At 37.1% G+C, this 22,728-nt stretch overlaps 1 protein-coding gene and 1 pseudogene across 2 annotated transcripts; both read right to left on the bottom strand.

Moving 5' to 3' along the window:
* Nucleotides 1-4,932: 4,932 nt before the first annotated feature.
* LOC126595462 (protein DOWN-REGULATED IN DIF1 11-like) lies at nucleotides 4,933-5,457 on the bottom strand (annotated as a pseudogene).
* An 11,293-nt stretch (nucleotides 5,458-16,750) lies between these two features.
* LOC126596913 (uncharacterized) lies at nucleotides 16,751-21,591 on the bottom strand. 2 transcript variants are annotated; one of them, XM_050263613.1, is made up of 8 exons: nucleotides 21,375-21,591; nucleotides 21,125-21,196; nucleotides 20,410-20,570; nucleotides 19,561-19,800; nucleotides 19,293-19,466; nucleotides 19,078-19,184; nucleotides 18,138-18,481; nucleotides 16,751-17,580 (listed from the first exon to the last, which is right to left on the bottom strand). In XM_050263613.1, exons 3-8 carry the CDS (start codon nucleotides 20,563-20,565, stop codon nucleotides 16,997-16,999), a joined length of 1,605 nt encoding a protein of 534 aa, XP_050119570.1. In that variant the 5' UTR covers nucleotides 20,566-20,570; nucleotides 21,125-21,196; nucleotides 21,375-21,591; the 3' UTR covers nucleotides 16,751-16,996. The 2 variants fall into 2 exon arrangements, with proteins under 2 accessions (XP_050119570.1, XP_050119569.1); XM_050263612.1 differs by having other exon boundaries at nucleotides 19,561-19,842; nucleotides 21,375-21,590.
* Between the last annotated feature and the right edge of the window lie 1,137 nt (nucleotides 21,592-22,728).

The raw sequence follows: 22,728 nt of genomic DNA, 5'->3' as shown, positions 1-22,728 counted from the left end.
GTTCTAAGGGATCGGACATGGGTTCCATTGAAGATCCCTCAAGCTTCCTAGACTTTGCGTGATGTTTCAAAAGTTGGGCGACGGTGCTTCGCTTGTGAGTTCAGATTAGTTGTTCTTGCTAGGATTGAATAAGCATTGCCTCAGCAATGGCTCCTCAAAGCTGGAGATGATGCCTTAAAGGGCCTTCACACACCTCTCAAGGTAGGCAATCTTTGTTTACTCCTTCATTCGTGAAGCTTATCGAAGTTTATCGACGGAAGCATAGATTTACAGCAAGCTCACCTATGTTTGATCCATGGTGGGAGTATCTTCAATATCAGAGGTGACACAGGTACAGTGATGTTGCTTTCAAATAGCCATCGCAACGGTAAAGTGACTTGGTCTAGAGGAATATGAGTTCAGTCTCAATGAAAGCACCAATTGTTGGAACAAAATTCGTGCACCACTATGAGGGGTAAAGTTACACAAATCTGTTTACCAGTAAAATAGTAAACAATTGTAAATAGCCAAAGACTGGGGGGCGAGGGGGGTGTGCCATTTAAAATCTTTCTGACTGTCAAGTTACTAAGCAAATATTATGACACTAAAGCAATGGGCAAGAGAATTAGTGTGTGATAATTGCGTTACCAAAGATGAACCCTAGAAGGATGTATTTATACCAGTCGAGGTCAAGACCTTTTAGGATAAGGAACCCATATTAAACCAGGGAAATCCCAGATGATATCTAGGAAGTAGATGTTGCATCCTCTTAGGAGTGTGATTACTTGCAACGCACGCCAATCCTTAGATTGTGACTCCAATATTATATGAAATTTGTTTATTCCTATTAGGTTTTCGTATCTTGTGGAACAAGAATGGTCAATCACAAAAGTCATTGAACTTTGCCACTACTCTGGAACAGGATGATGGTGGCATCACTGTCCCTTCAGCTTTGTTAAGAAGCTATTGAGTCTATGACCGGACTTCTAAGGTATTTAAATTCTGACTCAACTTACTCCAACCATGGAAAATCATGGTCCACACTTAGATAATCATCCAGGAATTCATCATTTTTCATTCTTATGTAATCAGATTATTAAATATTGGAGATTAATTGCCTTTACCTTATTAGAGCCCTTATACACTTGGTCAAGCACCTCCCAAGCAGATTTGGCAGTGGTTTCATTTGAGATTTTAAGAAAAAATTCATCTGAGACAACACTTTGAATGAAGCTTTTGCATCTCTCTTGAAGTTGTTCTTCAAATCCTTCTTTTGAGCCTCCATCAAAGTTTCAATACTTTCCGGCACGGCATAGTCATCTTCTATCAAACCCCATCGCTCTTGAGAAACCAAAATTGTCTTTATCTTTATCTTCAAGAAATTGTAATTCACTTCACTAAGGATAGGAGTTCAAAGCTCCCTATTATTGCTTGAACTAGCCACGGATATGAAAAACTTTGATTTTAGGGTTTCATTTTTTACTTTTTTTCCCCATTCCAGAATCATAAAAATGTCCACCTTATTGATCAGATTGGCTCTATTACCATGTTGGTATTCATGCTATCTTCCTTCCTAATCAAAGCGAGACAAAGATGAGAAAAATATGAAGATATCAAAAAAGCAAGTTACAAGGTCAGTCCTGAGATTTTTTAGGCCCAGGGCGACGCTAAAACTATGCCCTAACTTCATATAAGAAAAATGATTTGTTTTCACACGTAAGACTTCGATAAATTATACTTAGAAAAGCATTTCAAACTCAATAATTTTGAAACACAGTGAAACCAAATTTTTTATTTTGTATTGAGAGAAGGGAATAAAAAAAACTTGGTTACAAGTAGATACTAAGGCCTCGTTTGGCAACTTGGACTATACTAACTATTTCAGTCGGATTGGATAATTTGTCATCGGATGGTACCGACTATATTAGTCGGGTGTTTGGTGCAGTATCATACTAATGACGTATTATTTATATTGAGTTTGGTACTGTCTTGGATAAAGATTTCGAACTATTATTAATTTTAGGAGAAATTAGGTTCTCATCTTTCCTTTTGTTATTCTATTGATTAAAATCCTATTCCTTTTCAATTTTTTATCAAGGTCCTTGGGTATTAATAACATCATTAATTATTTCAATAATAAAATATTTTTTTATTTCTAAATATATTTATTTAATGTTAAATGTTACAATTAATATATTTATATTTATGACTAATTTTTTTATCATATATTTTTAGCTTTAGTTTGTACCCATTTTTAATTTTGTAATTCTTTTTAAATTTGTATCAATTTTCTTTTCAGTTTTAATTTGTACCCATATATTAATTTCCTTTTGTGCCCATATTTTTTAAAGTTTATTTGTATTTGTACCCATATTTTTTTTTTTATTTGTACTTTTTATTTTGCTAAATGTACCCATCCTAATTATATGTACCCATTCATGTAAAACTTTTTAATCTTAAAATGAACTCATTCTTAAATATACCAATTTGTTATATGTAAAATGTACCATTTTTTTTAATATAAAATCTATTCAATTTTTTTAATCCATTTTTAAACTTATATGGGTACATTCTTTTTTTCTTTGATTTTAAAATGTATCCATGTTAAGTTTAATCGAAGAAATTTACTAATGTTATTAAGCCTAATATCTTCTTTTGTTTTTCTTTTGTGATTTTGAAGATTGTACCCATGTTTATACACACACACACACACACACATAATAGTATATTTATATTTTAATATTTTTAATCCCACAAATTATGATTTTTTATTTAAAATCTCATTTATATAAACAACTAAAATTTCTAATTTTTAATTTAAAAAATATAGTAACATACATAGAAATAAGTTAGCACATTGATTTCAGGGACCTCGATCAAAAATTAAAAATCAACAAGGTTTCAATCAAAGAATATTCATAGTTAAGGACCGCATCCAAAGTCTTCTTTAATTTTAAGATAATTTTTTTATGATTAATGAGAAAAAGAAAAAAGAAAAAAAAAAACAAATTTGTGATAATATATTTTGTCACATCTCAGCCCGGACCCCCACCACATCCCAGGCTCGACTCTGCCGTAGCACGATATTGTCCGCTTTAGGCCCCGACCATGCCCCCACGGTTTTGTTTCTGGGAACTCACACGAGAACTTCCCAGTGGGTCACCCATCCTGGGAATGCTCTCTCGCAAACTCGTTTAACTTCAGAGTTCCGATGAAACTCGAAGCCAGTGAGCTCCCAAAAGGTCTCGTACTAGGTAGAGATGAGAATATACATATAATAAGGCTTACAGGATCCTCACCCCTGGGTGATGTGGGATCTTACATATTCGGCCTCCAAATTATTTTTTTTCTTTCAAAACTTCTTATTAATATATTTTTAAAAATTAAAAAACAAAAAAAAAATCAACGCCTTCGTCCCTTAACAAACACCATCGCCACACCACCCTCACTCAATTCCGATGACAAACACCATACCCACCCCACCCTCAGTTTATTCGTGAACACCTCAATTGCTGAACATGGCTTTTCGCCACCGTATCTTCCTCAACCCAGCAAACCGAACAGAGTTGCTCACAATTTTTCATTCCAAAATGAAAGAAGCTCTAAACTCAAAAAGTTGGGTAAGTCTGTAAAACCCTTTTCTGGAGGACAAAACAAAGTCTACAAAGACAGAGACCTACTTCATCATCACTTTCACCATCATCCTCAAATCTGCAATTCGGGCATCAGTTCGTCAATGATACGATCATCGACGAGGCATCAGCTGGTCTTTAACAATGCCTTGTGGTTCGCTAAGGACACGGTGTCGAGAGTTGGTGGTAGGTGCGGTGGATCGAGGGGACGGAGAGAGCGAGCAATTTCCTACCCCGACTAATAATAAAGAGCTTTTAAAGTGTATAAGTTATACCACGTTAGCTGTATATAATAGGTAGGGCCAAGTTAATTAATCCAGACTTTATTTAATACGGAACTGCACCAAACAACCATGTGTGTATAATTAGTCTTATCTGATGCTTTATACGGTGTGCCAAACAAGGCCTAATGGACCCTTCTCTGTTAAAACTGACTACAACCTTGCAGCCTCTTTGATGTACAAACTGACTGCGAAGGAAGATTCATACGGAAAATACAACTCTCAACCGAAAGCTTTCTTCTGGTTGTTGGGGCAGAATAAGCTACTTGCAAATTCTTAGAGGTTTAGAAGATCTATGACTAATGACCCCTATGGAACCATGATTTTCTATGGTCGAAGTAAGGCTAATCCAAATACTATTACCTCAGAAGTCCGGTCAATGACTCGACAACTCCGAGCAAAGCTAGATTAGACAGAGCAACGATACTACCATCACCCTATTCCGGGGCAAGAGGCAAAATATGAGCGACTCTGCTAGATGACCATGCTTGTAAGTCTCTCTCCTCACAATATAAATACACCCATATAGGGTTCGTTGCTAGTAACACAATATCCATACTTTAATTCTCTTGCCCACAATTTTATGAATTTATATTCTTATTAAAACATATATAAATAGACCAACCTAAGGTGCCCACGATTTTTTGGGCCCAGAGATTTCACACAAAAATGGTTTTCTGATTAATTCACTTTTGAGATGTTTTTCTAGGACTTAGGACAACTCCCTAAGACCATTAGGCAACAACTTACGAATAATATGAACTATAAAAGATCTCTTGATAAAGAAAAGAAAATTACGAAATAGGACTTAGTTATCACATCAAAACAAGTAGCAGGTGAGTATTATAGTAGATATATTTGTGGGTAGCTTCATTATTTATTTCAATACAATGTATTATACAAGTCCTTAATATTCCTTAAGAAGTAAAAAAATAGTGTAATTCATTAATTACTTTAATATAGGTTAATTTGTTCAGTTCAGACTTAGCTGACTAAATCATCATCATGTAGATTGTAGTGCATGCAAACAAGAAGTTTGATTAAAAAGCAGAGGCAGCAACAAGAGAAGGTGAGTCGGCTTGATCAACAACTTTGACACACATGTTCCACATTTGGGAACTCTTCTGCAATGCCTCGGAAGCTTTGCCTTCGAACGTCGCCTCTAAGAGGATTAGTTTTACCAACCTCTGGTGGCAATCGTATCCTATATCCACAAGGTTTGCGCAACAATCCTTAGTCAATTCCTCGTTACTATAGAAAATACCCGCAAAGATCTGTTGACCGCACAGCGGGCTTATTTCGTCTGTGCATCCCCTCAAATGCTTGTAGTATCCTGGTGATGGCTACGGCAGTAGCTCATCGGGGAAATTGGTAGGAGGAGGACCGTCCTTGCTGCTGCCATCTTCTGTGCTGCTAGAGGTAGGGCTTATTAACGATGATTCATCACGATCATCATAGTTTTCATAAATATTTCTAAATGCAGATGAAAGCCCCACCGATGACATGATGATGATTGCTGCTAACACCAACACCGCCATCACAAACAAGTTTCCAAAACTTGCCATGTTGTAGGTTGAGGTGGTCAGATATTCTGATTTTAATTTAAGGTATTTTCTCTAGTAAATATTGGACCAATAAATATATAATGTTTGAATCAGTTACTTCTTTATTGATTAATTGACAAATTAATGATAATAGTTTTTTTATTGTGCCTTACTTATTTTTGATACGGTTATGGTTGTAGGGATTTGAGTTATATGACTCCGGCGTTTAATTTATACTTGTTTTTGAAAGAAAAAAATTTATACAAAAAAAAACTGACATTTTTATCTAAGCTCATTGGCCAGCATTTTGTTGTAGATGTTTGATTTAGACTATATTTCATCCGTATAAAAAAATGAAGATGTGAAAGAAGCAAGTTGCGGCAGAGAAGAAGAAAAACAGAGAGCAGAGAGAGGAGAGAGAGGGAGTTTCACACGATAGATGTTTTTCTGATAATTCACTTCTGAAATAATTCACTTAGGACAACTCCCTAAGACCATTAGGCAACAACTTACAACTGATCTGAGTCATACAAGTGGAAACATATCTCATGATAAAGAAAAGCAAATTACCAAATGTATAGGACTTAGTTAACACATCAAAACAAGTAACAGCAGAGTCTTAACTTCAACACTACCTCTTAATGCTTTCTGCTTCACACCTAGAAGCTCTCTTAGGTAGATGAATCTATCTTTTGGTAATGCTTTGGTGAAGGTATCCGCAATTTCTTCTGTCCTATAGTAAACCATATCCACTTCCTTTTCTTCAACGACACCTTTAATTTAGTAATGTATCAGTGCAATATGTTTTGATTTGCAGTGACAAACAAAATTCTTGCTCATGGCAATAGTAGACTTGTTATCACAAATAATAGGAGTTGTTGATTCTTGTTTCTCAACAAAGTCTTGCATAATTCTTCTCAGCCATACTAGTTGAGAAGTTGCAATTGATGCAAACACATACTCAGCCTCCGCAGTTGATAGAGCAATTAATTTCTTATTGTTAAACGCCCAAAAGAATACACCAATTCCAAGTTTAGAATTACAACCATATGTGTTTTTCAAGTCAGTAACGCTGCCTCCCCTATCACTATTACATAACCCAACAATTTTGGCTCAATATTCCTTTCATACCTAATGTCAAACACAGTGGCACCTTGTATGCATCTAAGGGTCGTCTTTGCAACTCCATAGTGAATTTTAGGCATCATAAATTTGGGCAACATGCTTGCGACATACATAATACTGGTCTAACTGTTGTCAAGTACAACAAACTCTCTACTAGTCTTCTATACACGTATTCTTCAACATCACCACTACCATCATTTTTTTATGATTTTCATTCCCAACTACAGTAAAATACTTCATCACATAAAAAAATGTGTTCTAATATATCATTTCGTAACACAATTATATCGTGAAAGATTTATGTTTCTTTACTTGATCATTAGGAGGAAATGGCACCCACTTGATCCTCTCAGATATTTGTCACTATTTCTAAAATTGAGATTGAAGAAATTAAAGAAGAATTAGTTGATAAAAATTAACAAAGGTGTGCAGTACTTCTAGGAAATCCTTTTGGGATTCTGTCATCTCTTTAGATATTATCCTATTAGAGTTGTAATCCTATTGCAGTAAGGAATTAACCTTCCTACTACTATAAATAAAGGCACAATAGAGTGAGAAATCACACCTCAGAATTCACCCAATTCCCTATATTTTATACCGCACCCTCTATCTCAATTATTGTTTAGTTAAATAGGCCTATAGCACGTTATCAGCAAGCTCTTGACGCTGTGCTAACGGGAGTTTGTTCACCTATCAGGGGAGTGTTACATTCTAATATTATTTGTATGATTAAACTTATTATTTTATTGAATTAATACATACTATTTATTCAATTTAATTTTTCTTTGTTGAATGTGATACAACGCATTGGAGATGGAATTTCAGTCTTTCGAGAAGGATATTCTACTAATTCAAAGGCTCAATTTTTTTTTATGCCAATGAGGTTCTCCTAAAATTCAAGTTTGATATTTTCAAAGATCATGATGCATGAAAACATTTCCCATGATGCAAAAATCACTTTCATTTACATTTACCGTCCTATACATTCATATATATATATATATATATATATATATATATATATATTGTAATGACCCGTTCCCAATTTTTATGGTTTATATAATTTTAATAAGTGAATTTACGAAAATGCACTTCATGGCATAGACGTTGACTCTTGTTGACTGCCTTGTCATTTCATGTTAGACTCATTTTCTTGGCATATCCTCGTAGTACTCATCGCTACGAAAGCGTGGGCGCAAACAGAACGCAATTTGGAGTTATTACGAAGGAGATATTAATGTTTAAAGTTGGGGGTATTTTAGTAAATTAATTATTTCTAGAAAGCTCAAGATTTTTTTAGCTTAATCTGGAAAGCTATGGCCCAGATTTAAAGGCAGAAAGGATGGGCGGTGGAGATGCAATATAAAGGAGAGAAAGGAGTGAGGAACCGGACTAATCAGAAAATAAGAGATGAGAGGGTGACTAGACCCGATAGTTTTTGACACAACACGGTGACACGATTCGAAAACGACACGAAAATAACGGGTTTCGGGTCAACACGATAACTTATTGGGTCATTATCGGGTGACCCATTAAGAACCTGTTAATAACGGGCTCTTAATGGGTACACACGCGGATAACACGTGGGTAACCCGTTTCGACCCGTTAAGAAAAATTTTATTTTGATAATTTTAAAGTTTAATTACTAAAAGATTTATTATAAAATACAATAGCCATATTAATATATACAATATATTCTATATTAAATATATAGTTTTGTATTATTATTCTATATAAGTTTAAAAAAAGTTTTAGTCATTATTTATTTTTATTATGAGAGTTTCTTATTATCATTACTAGGATAAATTTTACTTAACATGTTGTTGTCCAACATTAAAATAAACTAATATAGTATTTGTATAGGCAAGAACTAAGAAGACATACATACAAGTATGAAAAATGTGAAATAATATATAAACACTCGTGATTCATCATTATTCCTCCACGAGTAGATAATGGTTACACTTACATTATCGTTTAGATTTTTAAAATCCTCCAAACGTTCATGAATAATGTTTTTTATTTGAGGAAAATTAATAAAATTAATAATAATTATTGTGGAAGTGTAAAAAATGTAAAACAAAATATACAATCACTCATAGTGACAAACTTTACAACTTTCATGAAGGGGTCAGCTTTGAAATCCAACACTATAATTCATAAACCTTAAATTTATATTTAACCGTCGATTGTCATTTACTCTTTATTCTTCTTACTGAATTCCATTTTTTAAATTTTCTTTTTTGAAAACATGATCATATGACGGATGTAAGAAGATGAACGATTCAGATCTTTGATATCACATTTCGATATTTACGGTTAACTGAAATATGAGTCGATGTCATATAGTTTGTAGAAACTCTATAAACATCAAGCAATATTTTCACTAACTGTAAAACTCTAAATATAATATCAACGATCCAAACCGTTCATCTTCTTGCATCCTGTAATAGATCAAGTTTTCAAAAGAGAAAATCTGAAAGAAAACAAAATTTGATGAGAACAATGAAGCGTAAATGTAAACAACAATCAACGGTTAAATTTTGATCTATGATTTATATAATTATAGATGCAAATTTTGATGTTAAGCTCTTCATGAAAGTTGTAAACCTTGTCATTACGAGCGTTTATATAATTTTTTCTATATTTTTTTACACTTCTACATTAATTAAAAAACTATTAAAGACTTTAGGTAACTGAACATATACTTAAAAGAAAAATGTGTTTTATGTTTTGGATGTGACAATATGGTATGTATATACTTATTTAGTATTATGTTTTTCATTTGATTATTTATTGGTTTAAAATATATTTTCCTTAACGGGTAACGGGTCAAGTCATATTACCTGTTAATATTATTGGGTCGATTTCGGGTCGGGTCATTTTACCTGTTTATTTTAACGGGTGTTACACGACACGACCCGTTAAGATATCGGGTATGACACGAAAACGATACGAACACGGAAAACACGACACGAATGCCAGGTCTAGGGTGACCAATCAGAGAAGAGAGAAAGGAGGGAAATGAGGGAAGGGAGAAGGAGAGAACCGGCAAAACCCAGTTTCTCCACCTGACTTGCCAACTTGACCCGCTCATATCTCCTTCGTACAAACTCTGTTTTGGGTGGTCTTGGTGTCCATGGAAATCCCTTGACGAACCCTACATCTCTGTAGTGTTAGATTTCCAAATTTCTTACTCAAATTCACAAATCGAAGCCACAAACCCATAGGGGCATCCGGCGGTTTTAACCTTTTCCAGTGATTCTGATGAGTTTCACCGTCGATGATCACCACCAAAAGACTCCTCTCAACCCCAGGAGCAAGGCCCAAGCTTTGGCGGAGGCATTAGAGTTCGTTTTGGTGGCGAATCAACAACTCCCCAATTTTAAGGGTTTTCGGCGGGTTTTCATGAATTGAGGCTTTTTCAGGCCAAATTGGCCTTAGTCATAGGTATGAAAGTTGCTCCACTCATAGAGATCTTCATTCCTATAAAATTTGGTAATTTTTAGAAATAGTTGAATTTTCTGGTGAGTCGGGGCTGCCAACCTCCACCTACGGCGGTGCGTGTGGCGGCGCAGGGTCATTGAGCCGCCGATGCTATTTTTACACTAAATTGATATCCTGATCTCATATTTGATATCTATATGATGTGATTTGAGTATTGTGAATCTAGTTTGATTAAGGTGCGTTACTTGATAATTACATGAATCAACGATTCGACCGTTGGATCGTCATCAAACTTTGATACGTTATAATACATAATATTTGAGGATATTAGAAACTTACGGATCAGGAATCTGACATACGGATCTTCCGAAATAGGATGTAAGTTATATGTTCTATTGATAAGAATTCTAAGACATGATTTGATAATTGTTCTAGGTGTCGATTGTTTGTGACGCCTTGATGTTTGTGCTAGGGAGTTGTAGTGCGGACTCCAGGTGAGTGGGCTTTTAGTTTTTTATATATACGTATATATGTTTTCTATTTTCCCAGAAATTGTTTTAAATGGATTTACATTTTTAATTGCTATGTCAATTGCATTACATTTTAGTATATGCATTAGTATAGATATGCATGTTATTGCATGATGTTGCGGACACCCAGGTAAGCTTCAGGTGAGTACATATTGATGATAGTGATTGCAGTGTGTATGGTTATATTTATATGCATTTAGTGCTCATTATCCTGCACCCCAGTGTTAGTGCGTTGCTCGAGGCCAAGGCCAGCCTTCATGTGATCGTTCACCTTCCACACAGTACACTCACCTTGGATCAAAGGCACCTGCCAGCCTATCGTACAAACCACATTAGGTGGTTCTGACTTGTAGGTGACTTGCGATACTTCGCATAGCCTTCACGTGATCATAGCACTTGAGTGTATTTATTTACACCCAGCTTGTTGTACAAACCACATTAGGTAGTTCTGACTCGTGTGCAGGAATTGGTTAATGAGCTATAGGTTCAGCCGTACATGTCACGTTAGGTGACTTCGGCTAGCATATACTTGGTTTTCACTACTCTCGAGCATGATTTCTATATACGTATGTATTATTATTTTCTGGGAAATTATACGGGTTTTACGACGAGGGGTTATAACGTTTTCAAAGGGTTTTTATTAAAAACTTTATTTTCAAGCCCACTCACCTTTGTTTTTGCGCCCCTCCAGGTTTTAGCTGCTGAAAGTTCATATATACGAGGATTCTTGGTAAATCTCAGTATAGGTGGCTACCTCTAAGGGTATGATCCTTATCCACACTACTGTACTTTACTTATGCTCTGACGTCGCATGTGAAATGGGTTCATCCCTGCTCACAGCTCACTCTTGTCTTTAGGTACTTTTAGGTTTAAATTTATTCACATTTTCCACATCATTATACTTTATGGCTTCATCACCTTCCAAGTGTCGGCCAGCATAGCTCGATTTGGAGTCCTACTGGACATTTCGGGTCGGGGTGTGTCATATATTGTATATTGCATATATTTTTCAATATATATATGTTCATGCATACGGAAGTTATAAAATCGTTATGTGGAATTTGTGAGTCAAAGAAAAACAAGAAAATAGAAGCAACAACTAGGGTTTTTTAAACCCTAAAAAATAATTAAAAAAAGGAGAAAAATCCTAAAATTTCCTAAGCCAAGTCCCTGAGCTCACTAAGTCATGGCTTACAGCCACAAAAACGAGTCGAACCAAGCCGAGGAGCTAGCAGCTCCTAGCACCAGCACACAAGGAAGACATCATCGTCCTTAATGGAATCAAGGAACATTGCACTCGCTGGTAGGTTCCAGTCGCACCAAGGGAGAAAGATAACAAAAACAAGGAAAAGATGCAAAGAAAGGATAAAGTTTAATTCATTTTGTACCAAAATAGGGATTACAATGGGATTGTAAATACCCACATCAGTCACTACAGACAAAAGACCTTGATAACCCAATGCTAAGTCACCATATATATATATATATATATATATTACTCCATTACAAGTTAAAGGAAATTAGCTAAGTCATAGTAAAGTCCTAATAGGGCACGCTCCTTAGAACAAGCATGTCCTCAGGAGACAAACTTCGGAAAGCGGATTAAGATTGAGTCAGCATCCTCCCAAGTAGCGACATGCTCCGGAATACCTTCCTATTTGATTAACCAACAAGTGACGGCTTTATCGGCACGTTTGAACATGCCACGTTGCAGGATATGTTCAGAAAACCACATGATATATCCATCCGAGGAAATAGACAACAGAGTTAAAGATGCTACTGTTTGTGTGCCAAGTTTTGGTTTGAACAGTGACATATGAAAGGTTGGATGAATGAGTCAACACTCTTCGGCAGTGAGGGGAAAGGTGTGGACGAGGTGGGAGAGCTCACCAATCTATAATTGGTCCCCTACACTGAAAACTCCATGACCTTGAGTAGGAAATCCCATCCAATTAACCCTAAGGTCTCTAACCAATACACCCTGAAAACCATGTCACAACTTGCGACCACCAAAATGTGGAAGTCACTCCGGAATGCGTATCCCTAAAGGCACATCGAGACTTGGTGAACCAAGCCCTTCGTGCGAAAATACTGACCTGTTGCGACTAGACCGCCTCTTTTCGTGATGCATTGATATTCAACACCATATGGGTAACCAAAAAGCTCTGATTAGCCATAAGTTGATGAACACTTGTAACTGTGTCTGGAGAATGAACCCCTACAACCACATTGCTTTACCACAGGAACGCTTAGTGGAGGAAATAGCATTGAGGGCAATAGGATTCTCTGGTTGTTCTACCGAAACTAGGAGTGATGGAACCAGGTCGGGTTCTGTGGCAGGATCCGGATCGTCGTCATCCGCCAGGAGCATGAGAATATAGGATTGTCAACACCGATGTCCAGGGTGATATTAGTCATCACAATTGAAATAAAGACCTTGCTCGCGTCGGGAGCGCATCTCGGTTTAGGTGAGTCGTAGAACTGGTTTAGGGGGTGGGAGGGTGGTTTGTATTGAAGGCAGCCAAAATGTGGAAGGTGTGGTAGAGTGGTTGGTTAGAGCGAATGAGGAAAGTTTAAAGGTGTGGGGTGAGAGACAGGAAAAGTGAGAGTGCACAGCCGGACAATTCTCCTGTTTATGCTTGTAAATCCGAGAGAGTTCAATGGCCCGAGCGAGGGAGGAAGGCCCTTGAGCGAGCACATCATCTTGTAATTCTTCTTTGAGACCCCCTAAGAACACCCCCCAAAAGTTGGGCATTAGTCCAATCTGGAGTGCGACACGAGAGACAAATGAAATGGGCCACATATGTCTTAACCATGCATGTCTAGGTGATGTGAGAAAACGCCATATGTCGGCCAAAAATGTTGTAGAAATTGGGTTGTCAATGTCGCCCAAGATGAGAGAGGAAACCTTATTTTAAACCAACAGAGCCAATGGGCAGCGTCTCCGTCGAGGTGCAGACCGGCCACAGTCACTCGGTGGCAGTCCTCGATCTTATGATAATCCAGGAATTCCTCGGCCATAGCAGCCCATCCATAGGGATCCTTCCCAAAAAAATGAGGAAGCTCAAACTTCAAGTGTTTAGGTCCAGAAAAGGTAGGGGAAGAGGGTTGGTATGGATAGGCGTAGTAAGGCTTATGGGTCAAGGGAGGGAGAGGTGAGCCACTAGAAGGTTGTGGAAGATACTGGGAAGTGGAGGGACGACTCCTGGACTGGGTGAATGGTGGAAGTGATGGTAAGGGTGTACAAGAGAGACAACGGTCTCACGGCCATATGGGTTCTAGAAGGGTGGGTAGTAGTGATGGGTTGGAAAGGTGAGAGGCCCCACGTGGGTTGAAGGATGGGGTTGTGGACGGCGGAATAGGGGGTGGATCTAAGAGAAATGGGTATGGAGCCATTTGGGTTTTGAGAGGTAAGTTGGGGTAGGGGCTGGGTTTTGAGGGAGCAGAGTTTTTCGAGCACCGTCTGCTGAAATTGTTCCTACCGAACATAGTGGACGGATAGATCAGTGAGAGAGTGCTATAGATCGACGAGGTGGTGCTCGAGATCGTCACGGCGGAGGTTTGTTGGTGTATTTCATTAATATATATTTTTATATATATATATATATATATATATATATATATATATATATATATATATGGTGTTGACAGTGGGATAAAAGGAGAAAGGCTGGAGTGATATGCCTTTTAGCTGCAGTGTCATGTCATGTCTCTTGGATTGAAGAAGCACGGTTGCAGTTCCATAACACAACAAGGGATATGTCCCTTGGATCATTCAATCAAAAGGTTACGCCTTTTTTATGAAAGGCACATATATGAAAAGGCAGTAGGCTTTCATCCATTCGGTAGGAATGAAAGGATGCTGGAAAGATCTATTTGATCTTCACACACTTTTAGTTGAAGGAAGTGACTTTTCTATGCACACTTTGAATTAAGTTCAACAGGCACCATATAATCTATATATAGCCCATGTTGGTTGCATATTCCTATATACATTTCTTCAAACAATAGTTTCTTATCCTCTTTCTCTCCATCAAAATCATACAGTTTCATTTTAGAAGATTTTAAGGGAATTTCAGTTCTTGCTAAACTAAAATTCCAAACTTTGTTGTATCCTAGAAGTGATTTGCTTTAGACCCATTAGCAAACTCATATTAGAGTGGGGGCGAATATCATTTTAAGGAAAACGTATTAACGTGCCTCAAAGTCATTTTTCTATCTAATTCTCAACCTTATTCTTACAGCGGTTCATCATCATCATTGAATCCTGAAATTCCTGGAGTTGAGTGAACATTTGTTGTTGCTGAAATTCACGGTCAAGCTTTGTCTCGAACACATCAGCCATTGTCACTGATGCTTTGCTCTTGCCTATGGATGCACACCTGGGCTCTGGATTCCAAATGGTAGGTTCTAGTCGCACTAAGGGAGAAGGATAACAAAGAAAAGGAAAAGATGCAGAGAAAAGATAAAGTTTAATTCATTTCATACCAAAGGGGGATTATAGTAAAGTCCTAACACTCGCAGTCGCACCCTATCACCAATTCTTCATGGATGATGGACACCAGCAATGTTAGAAGACGTCACCCATGGCTAGACCGTTGGCCACGATGACGAAGATAGAGAATTCCGTTTGAAATCTCATCGAAATCCTTCTAGACACCCAGACTTTTGTATTGGAAAGCGCATCCAACTGCCTCCTCGATTGATTATGAGGCATGATTTGCAATGAAGAACGGCAACATCCCCACCATCAGCGTTAGGGTTCCGTTGAACCCACTGCTTAGACCAACCCAACCCAGATTCGGTATGTGTTGGCCAATGAGTTCCAACCCCAATTTGCTGGGCTTCTGCTCCTTGGACATACATGCAGCCTGATACATATAAATTCGAATTTAGTGCCTTTAAAACTCTAAGTTTTCATAAGTAATACACCCCATGGAAACCCAAAGTTTTTCATGTAAACCATGTCTTAGAACCCGAATGTTCTAACTTTGATGCTTATGGAGGTTTATTTCTCATACACTAATCACAATCATGTTCCCTCCATTCAGTGGATTGATGAACTATCATGAGTTCGATTTCTCTAATTTGGACGTTTCTAATATAAACAACTTTATGTGGGTACAAGATGTGAATCTTTACTTGACTATTAAAAAGCTGAGAAACCATTGAAGCCAACACTAGCATGGAAGAGTTGAATAAGCCTCTGCCATGATCTTCATTTGAAGACATATACTCGAAGCTTTACAACAGAAGTGCCTAACCAAAGAGGATTCCCTGGCTATTTGGCTCGCTCTACGGACTGTTTAATCAAAAGATGATTTTCTGAAGAAAATCTTGATTGAAACCTTTTACGTCCATGAATGAGTGATTATGAAGTTTATAAAATCAGATCAAATTATGATTGGAGAATATTTTTCTCATCCTTCCATGTTTCTAACTCGCACTTGAAACAACAGGTTTAGTATGGAAGAAATGAAAGCAAGGTAAGGTGTAGTGAATTTTGAGTTTCAGGTAGTAAAGTAGTGATTTGTTTGAGTTCCACAGAACAAATTGGATCAAGATGGGGTTCCAAAAAATAAACCTTTTGAAAATAACATCAAACCTAAAAAACGTAAGATGTGCTAACCTAAATAGGTCAAGAAGTAGGAGATTTTGTTTTTTTTGTTTTTTTTGTTTTTTTGGAAGACGCTGGCAATTTTATCAAAACTCATTGACCACCATTTTGTTGTAGATAATCTTTGTGGATTGCTTCATTACTCATTTCACTCGATGTTGTATTACACATCATAAAAACAGTTCCTGACGTCTTGAATAAAAAGTTGATTAACCCATTGAATATTATGCTTGGACACGATTAGCTTTGCTTTCCTAAACCCTAAACCCTATACTTTGTAAACCATACGACATAATTATTGATGATTAAATTACTGAAGGTCAATGAATGTGTCTGTTTCTGATTGGTGACACGTTACATTGTTTACAAATTTAATCCAAAATGTTGGGCTACTTAGCATTACTCTTCCTTTACTTGGTCTTCACGGTGGATCAGTTTAAAATTCAATGAACATTGAATTGATGAACACAATTTACAAACAGAAAAATATCATACGATGTTCATCAATGTGTCTGATGAGTCTCACAGGGAGACAAACGAGCACAAGAACGAGACAAACGAGGACAAGAACGCGAGACAAACATGCACGAGGACGAGAGACAAACGAATACAACGCCTAACCATAACAGGTGGATTTTTACAATGGGAGACCTTTAGGATTTTTCATCAATATAAATCTCCGAATCCTGAAACTTTTCAAGATGATGCATGCTACGGTGACAGGACACCAAACAACACTAAACCCCGCCAGCATGTCTTTACTCTGTACATTTGTGAAAAGGAAACAGCGAGAAGAAAAGTTCTCTATCCAATTTGCATGCTGTGGATTAAAATAAGGCATCTATCTAGCTTGGCTCTCGCAATCTTCTTCAGAAATGTTAAACAAGACTTTCGGAAGTGAGGGAAGCGAGGCAATCCGAGGCAGATGAAACAGCAATTCCGCAAAGGAGTCTTTTCTTGACATGCCTGATGCCTTCTTCCCGTCAGAAACACCCTCTTCAGAATCCTTGACATCAGCTCCAGATTTATTGTCAGGAGTGTAATTGGGCCGAACATCACTTACATTACCCGATCCTTCAACATGACTATCACCATCAACCTGCGTTTGAGCTGCAGCAGGGTCCTTCTGCAGAAGGCAACAAAGAGAATTGACCCTTGACATGAGGGATTTCTCATCTGAAGCTGTTGTAAATTGGGTGTCGCTCAGCAGGTATTGTGCAATGTCCTCTAGCATGTCCTGGTATTCTGACTGTTGATCAGCAGAAGTCATTTGTTCTGAAATACAGTTTCCAATGTGACTCATAAGATCACTCACAGACATCGATGGCTGAAGCCCAGGCACTTTTATTTGTTCCCAATTTCTGCTCCCCCTGGAATCAACAGCTTCGAAGCTGCAATTTCCATCAATTGCCTGAGCATCCATAACTAAAAGGATAAAGTCAATAAGTGATTCAATGATTAATAGACTACAATAAATACCAAATTTACCTAAAGCTTAAAAGAAAACCTATACCCCTCACAACAGAAGACAGGCATAAAGAAAAATAAAACAAAACTTTAAACCTGAATCGTGGTAAGCAAGCAAAATAAACATCATACCAGGATTTGGATTACAAACCAAATCAGCATGAAATGAAATTTCAAAACAATGTTTGAATTATAAATGACTTCACAAATATAAAGGAAAAACATCTGCCAAGTCCTGTTATATTTAGGAAATCTAGAATCTCTGCACTCCACAGTTTGTGAATTAAAACGGTCAGTTAAAAGAAATATGAATAAGGTCCAGGTATACACCTATATTCCAGGCATCCAAGAAGCAACCCACTGGGCCATAAAATTATAAAAAATAAAAAATAAAAAAAAATTCTAGTTCTGTTTAACATGATGGCAACCAAGAGACTAGAAGCAAAAAGAGAAAAAACAAAGGTGATCCTTGTAAATATTGTGCTATATAGAAAAGCCAAGTCAATTTATTATACCTGAGCTGGGGGAAGGTGCTTCTCTGGACTGATATTCGATTGTCATAGAAGCTGTATCCTGCTGGTCAACCTTCAAAGAAGATGACTGACTTGCAGATGGTGAGTCTATATCTTGGAAACCAGCAACAGAGGAACCTTTACGATTCGGTCCATTCCCCAGTTGATCAAAACCATGGCTTTTGGATTCGCCTGGATCTTCAAAAGCAGAAGAGCGTGGTTCAAAATATGGTGATTCCATAACAATCTCTGGCTGCCGGCTTAAGAAACAAAGTCGTGTATCACACTGGATAAGCTTTTCAAAATGTTTGTTTAATAACCCTTGTGGGCATTGCAGAACATGTTCCCTGTAAAACAACAATGTCAAAGTTTGTCTATAAATGTCACAGCATCAATTTCAGTACCTGAACATATGGCTGATGCGCCTTCAAATAGACTGAAAACAAATGTCTCTTGAAAACATGTCCCAAATATCAATTTAACAGTCACAAGGAGTATCTGCACTCTCTGTCATACAACATGCCACAGTTTCACAATTGGACAAGTATTGGCACAAACATAGTTTATTTATCAACATCAGGTGGAAAACTCGAGTTACTAATAAAAACAAGATAAACATTCAAAGAAAAACACGAGTGTCAACCGAATCCAGCAATTAACCATCAAAGGAGATCACCAATAATACATTCTTGTTATCTGAGACCACCGCCTAGAAAATACATATCTGAGACCACCGGCCAATAAAGGAACACATCTGAGACATTCCAAAAAAATTAAAAATAGTATCGAGCAGGGTGAAAGCATAGCACAAGTGTACACACATGACAAAAGAAAATAAAAGGTGGGAACTTTACAGCTTAACAGTGACATCAGCCAAATTAAATTTAAGGTCTTTTTCGCAAGGAAATGTTAGTAAGGATCGCAATCACCAGTTGAATTTTACCTATAAGTGCTAGCTTGTCCGTCAGTAAAATCTGCTGTTGCCTGCCACAAGGTGTGCTTTCTAGGTTGGGGATTAGTCTCCCGGAAGAAAAGGGGTTGTCTAGCCAACTGTAAATAGAACGGAGCACTAACTTAAGAAATTCAGATACAACATAATCATATTGAGGAACACACACACAACATACAGAGAACATAGGAAAGGAAAGACAACATTACCACCACAGTCAAAGTACCAGGTCCATCATCAGGACAAGTTGCTTTCAGAGCCATAATATCTGACCACTGGATTTCTATTTTACTCTTGAGACCACCTTCAAGAACTTCCCAAACAAGCTTATGCTTAGCAAAGTAACACTTCGCCACTAAATCTCCCTCATATCTTGATTTATACTTCATCCAAAAGTAGTTTCAGAAATTTTTAGCCAAATGAATCCACTCAATATGTCAAAATATAAATAACTTAAAAACTAGTTTAGATGAGTACCTCCCAACTCCCAATACTTAAGAGTGAAGCTGGAAAATTTGAAGCCTTCAGCTTATCCGCTGTCCCCAATGGAGCATTTGCTTTACACTCCTTTTTAACTCCAGAGTTAAGATTTTCACTCTGTGTAGCTCCAGCTGCAGCAGCACTCCCTTGAGCAAGCTTCATTTGAATTAACTCCAATAGGGATGGGCTCTTTCTCAGCCTCAGACCCAAAGGGCTAGGCTCATCAAGTGGATTGAACTGTGAAGGTGGGACAGCAAACGCATTATCCCCAATATGCCTCTGCAACTCGGTCAGAAAAACCAGCAAGAGAATATTTCAAAACACAATCAACTTTATACAATGTAAAGGAACCAATCAAATCTTTCAGCTAAACATAATCAAAGTTCAAACAAGCCAAATTTCAAAATATTATATTATGGCCTACCTAAGGAAGCCCAAATTTGTATATTTACATCTCAATTGATGGCCATGAGATATTATTTAGTTTACTGAATCAATAATTGATAAGAAAATGGTAACTTTATGAACTATAAAAGATAAAAAATATAATCCTCCCGTGCAGTTTCCAAGAAACTAAAGAGATCGCTACAATCTTCCAAAACAATCTCAATCATTAACGTCACAAGATTTATAGATTTACCAAGCTATAGAAAGTCACATATAACAACCAGAAACATTAATTTCTTCGAACCACAATTTCTGATTCAATAATACTACAAATTCAAAAGAGAAACGGATAAAATTCAATCGGTCCAGATTCCAAAGAGAAAAAGCAGAAGGAAAGAAACAAATGATTAGCACAGAAAAAATAAGTACACGAATCAGAAACAAGATACAAAACCAAACCTCTTGAAAAGCAGGAGAGGGTTTAGAACGTTTGTTGAGCGGGCCATGTTCCTCTTCTAAGGATTCCTCAACCTCCAACTTCACCGGTACCTTTTCCGTACACGGCATTGCATGGGGTTCTGGTCCGAAATCTCCGGATTTCATCAACTGTACCATCAATTCTTTTCCCCAAAACAAAGTCAGAACAAAAAATAAAAAATTGAAGATAAATCCAAATTCCCAAGAAACAAATTAAGGTCTTTGATATATAGAAATGGAAACAAAAGATTGATTGATTGATTGATTGATTGTCAAAACCCTATGCTATGCTAGAAGAAAAGAGAATTGTTTAGGTTAAAAAAAAAAGGCATTGGGGACTGTTTTCTCATTTTCTGATATTGGTGCAAGACATGTTTTCACGATTTTCATTTCAGATGATTGTTCTTGGATTAAGCTACCAAACACATTGTCAGATCTCAAAAATAAAAATTCTATTTGTCATTTCCACTTTCCGAAACACATTTTAGAATTCGGGTTTGTAAAACATTACCAAATGGGTCATAAGCTTTCTACAAATACTTTGAATTTCTTTTAAATGTTTTCATGACCTTTTCCGGTGCATATATATTAATAAATTACATTCTTTAATTCTGTTGGTTCAAAGTTGAAAGTTCAAATCACATTCGGCAGCAAGAAACTAATAAATTCACAGAAAGCAAAACGTTGAGATTTTCACCTGCCGATCCAGCAACAGAAGCAAACACAACAGCTCCAATCCAAAGGCCAACCCCTTCTCCAACACAAAACCCTACGTTTCACAAATTAAAAATTAAAAATCAAACCAATGTAACGGAAGCCAAAATTTAAGCTGAAACCTGAAAATGAAACGGAAATTGAACAAAACCCTAAATCAATTGAAACACCTCGCTGATATTGAATAAACAAAACCACTCCCTGATTTCGAAACCCGAAAGTAGACCTCATACCTTAAATTTGAGTTTCGAACTTGAAGAGAAGAGAGAAAATGGATTCGTCCGAAATTACAAAGAATTGAAGCTTCTGGTTCGAATTTAGGGTTTGGGATTTGGGATAAATTGGGAATTTGGGAGTACTCTTTCAAAAAAGGTGGTTGCCGATGGATACTGGAATGGTGTTTTTCACAGTTTCGGGGAAATCCTGTCTAGTATGGTGCACGATAATTACCTGTACTCTAGACGCACCGGTGATATTTGGAAAACAAATTCGTAATATTTTATATAAATGTTTTTCGGTGTCTTTTTTTATTTTTTTGTCAAACAATAGATTTTATTATATTAGATGTTACATTATTCAACGATGAAATTTAAACTCAAACCGTCATGTAAGAGCTCAACACATTTTTTACAACTGTTGAAAGGATCACTTGCATTTCAGTGTCCACCTCAAAAAAATTCTATTACTACAAGTCTAGATTTTGAAACAATAACGGTGACTGATGACACACTCGACCCAGAATATCCACTAGGACTCTGAATCGAGTTGCGATGGCCGACACCTAGAAGCTGACGAAGCCATAAAGTGTGATGATGTGGAAAAAATGTGAATAAATTTAAATCTAAGAATGCCTAAATACCAGAGTGCGCTGGTGAGCGGGAAGGAACCCACTTCACACCTGACGTTAGAGCATAAGTAAGTACAGTAGAGTGGATTAAGAATCGTACCCTCGAAAGAATCTCCAATACTAAGAATCACCACGAATCTTCGACGATAAGAAAGCTCAGCTAATAAAACCTGGAGGGTGAAAACAAAACAAGGGTGAGTGGCCCTAGAAATGAAATTTTAATAGAAACCATCTAAAACATTATAACCTCTCGCTGCAACAACTGTATAGTTTACAGAAAATCATACCACGTACCAATGTGAAATCAAAAGTATATCAACAGTAAACCATAAATATACCATAACACAACATCTCATCAGCAATATCAATAAGTATACCTATAGTGACCTGTACAACTTATTCATATCTCAATAAGTATACCTACACACGAGTCGAAAGCACCTAAGGCGGTCTGTACGACATGACTGGGTGTAAATAAATACGCTCAAGTGCTAGGATCACGTGAAGACTATGCGAATAATCGCAGGTCACCTATGAGTCGGAACCACCTATAGTGGTCTGTACGACAGGTCTGTGTACCTACCTTGGATCCAAGGTGAGCGTAAGGTGCGAGAGGTGAACATCACGTGAATGACTGTGCCCTGGCCACGAGCGGGAGCACTAACACCGGGGTGCAGGTTTATGAGCTCCAAATGCATCTTATGTGACATATACAACTCATAGGCAACTTGTACAACAAT

Source organism: Malus sylvestris, chromosome 13, assembly GCF_916048215.2.
Source record: "Malus sylvestris chromosome 13, drMalSylv7.2, whole genome shotgun sequence".
Taxonomy (NCBI): Eukaryota; Viridiplantae; Streptophyta; class Magnoliopsida; order Rosales; family Rosaceae; genus Malus; species Malus sylvestris.
This window is presented reverse-complemented; position numbering and strand designations above follow the sequence as displayed.

What these genes read in the sequence shown, in the direction of transcription:
- LOC126596913 (XM_050263612.1), bottom strand. Translation starts at nt 20,565, where the DNA reads ATGGTACAGTTGATGAAATCCGGAGATTTCGGACCAGAACCCCATGCA. An exon ending in CCTCTCCTGCTTTTCAAGAG is followed by an intron (nt 19,843 to 20,409) that starts GTTTGGTTTTGT and finishes ACCGAGTTGCAG; the next exon opens with AGGCATATTGGGGATAATGC. An exon ending in GGACAAGCTAGCACTTATAG is followed by an intron (nt 18,482 to 19,077) that starts GTAAAATTCAAC and finishes GTTGTTTTACAG; the next exon opens with GGAACATGTTCTGCAATGCC.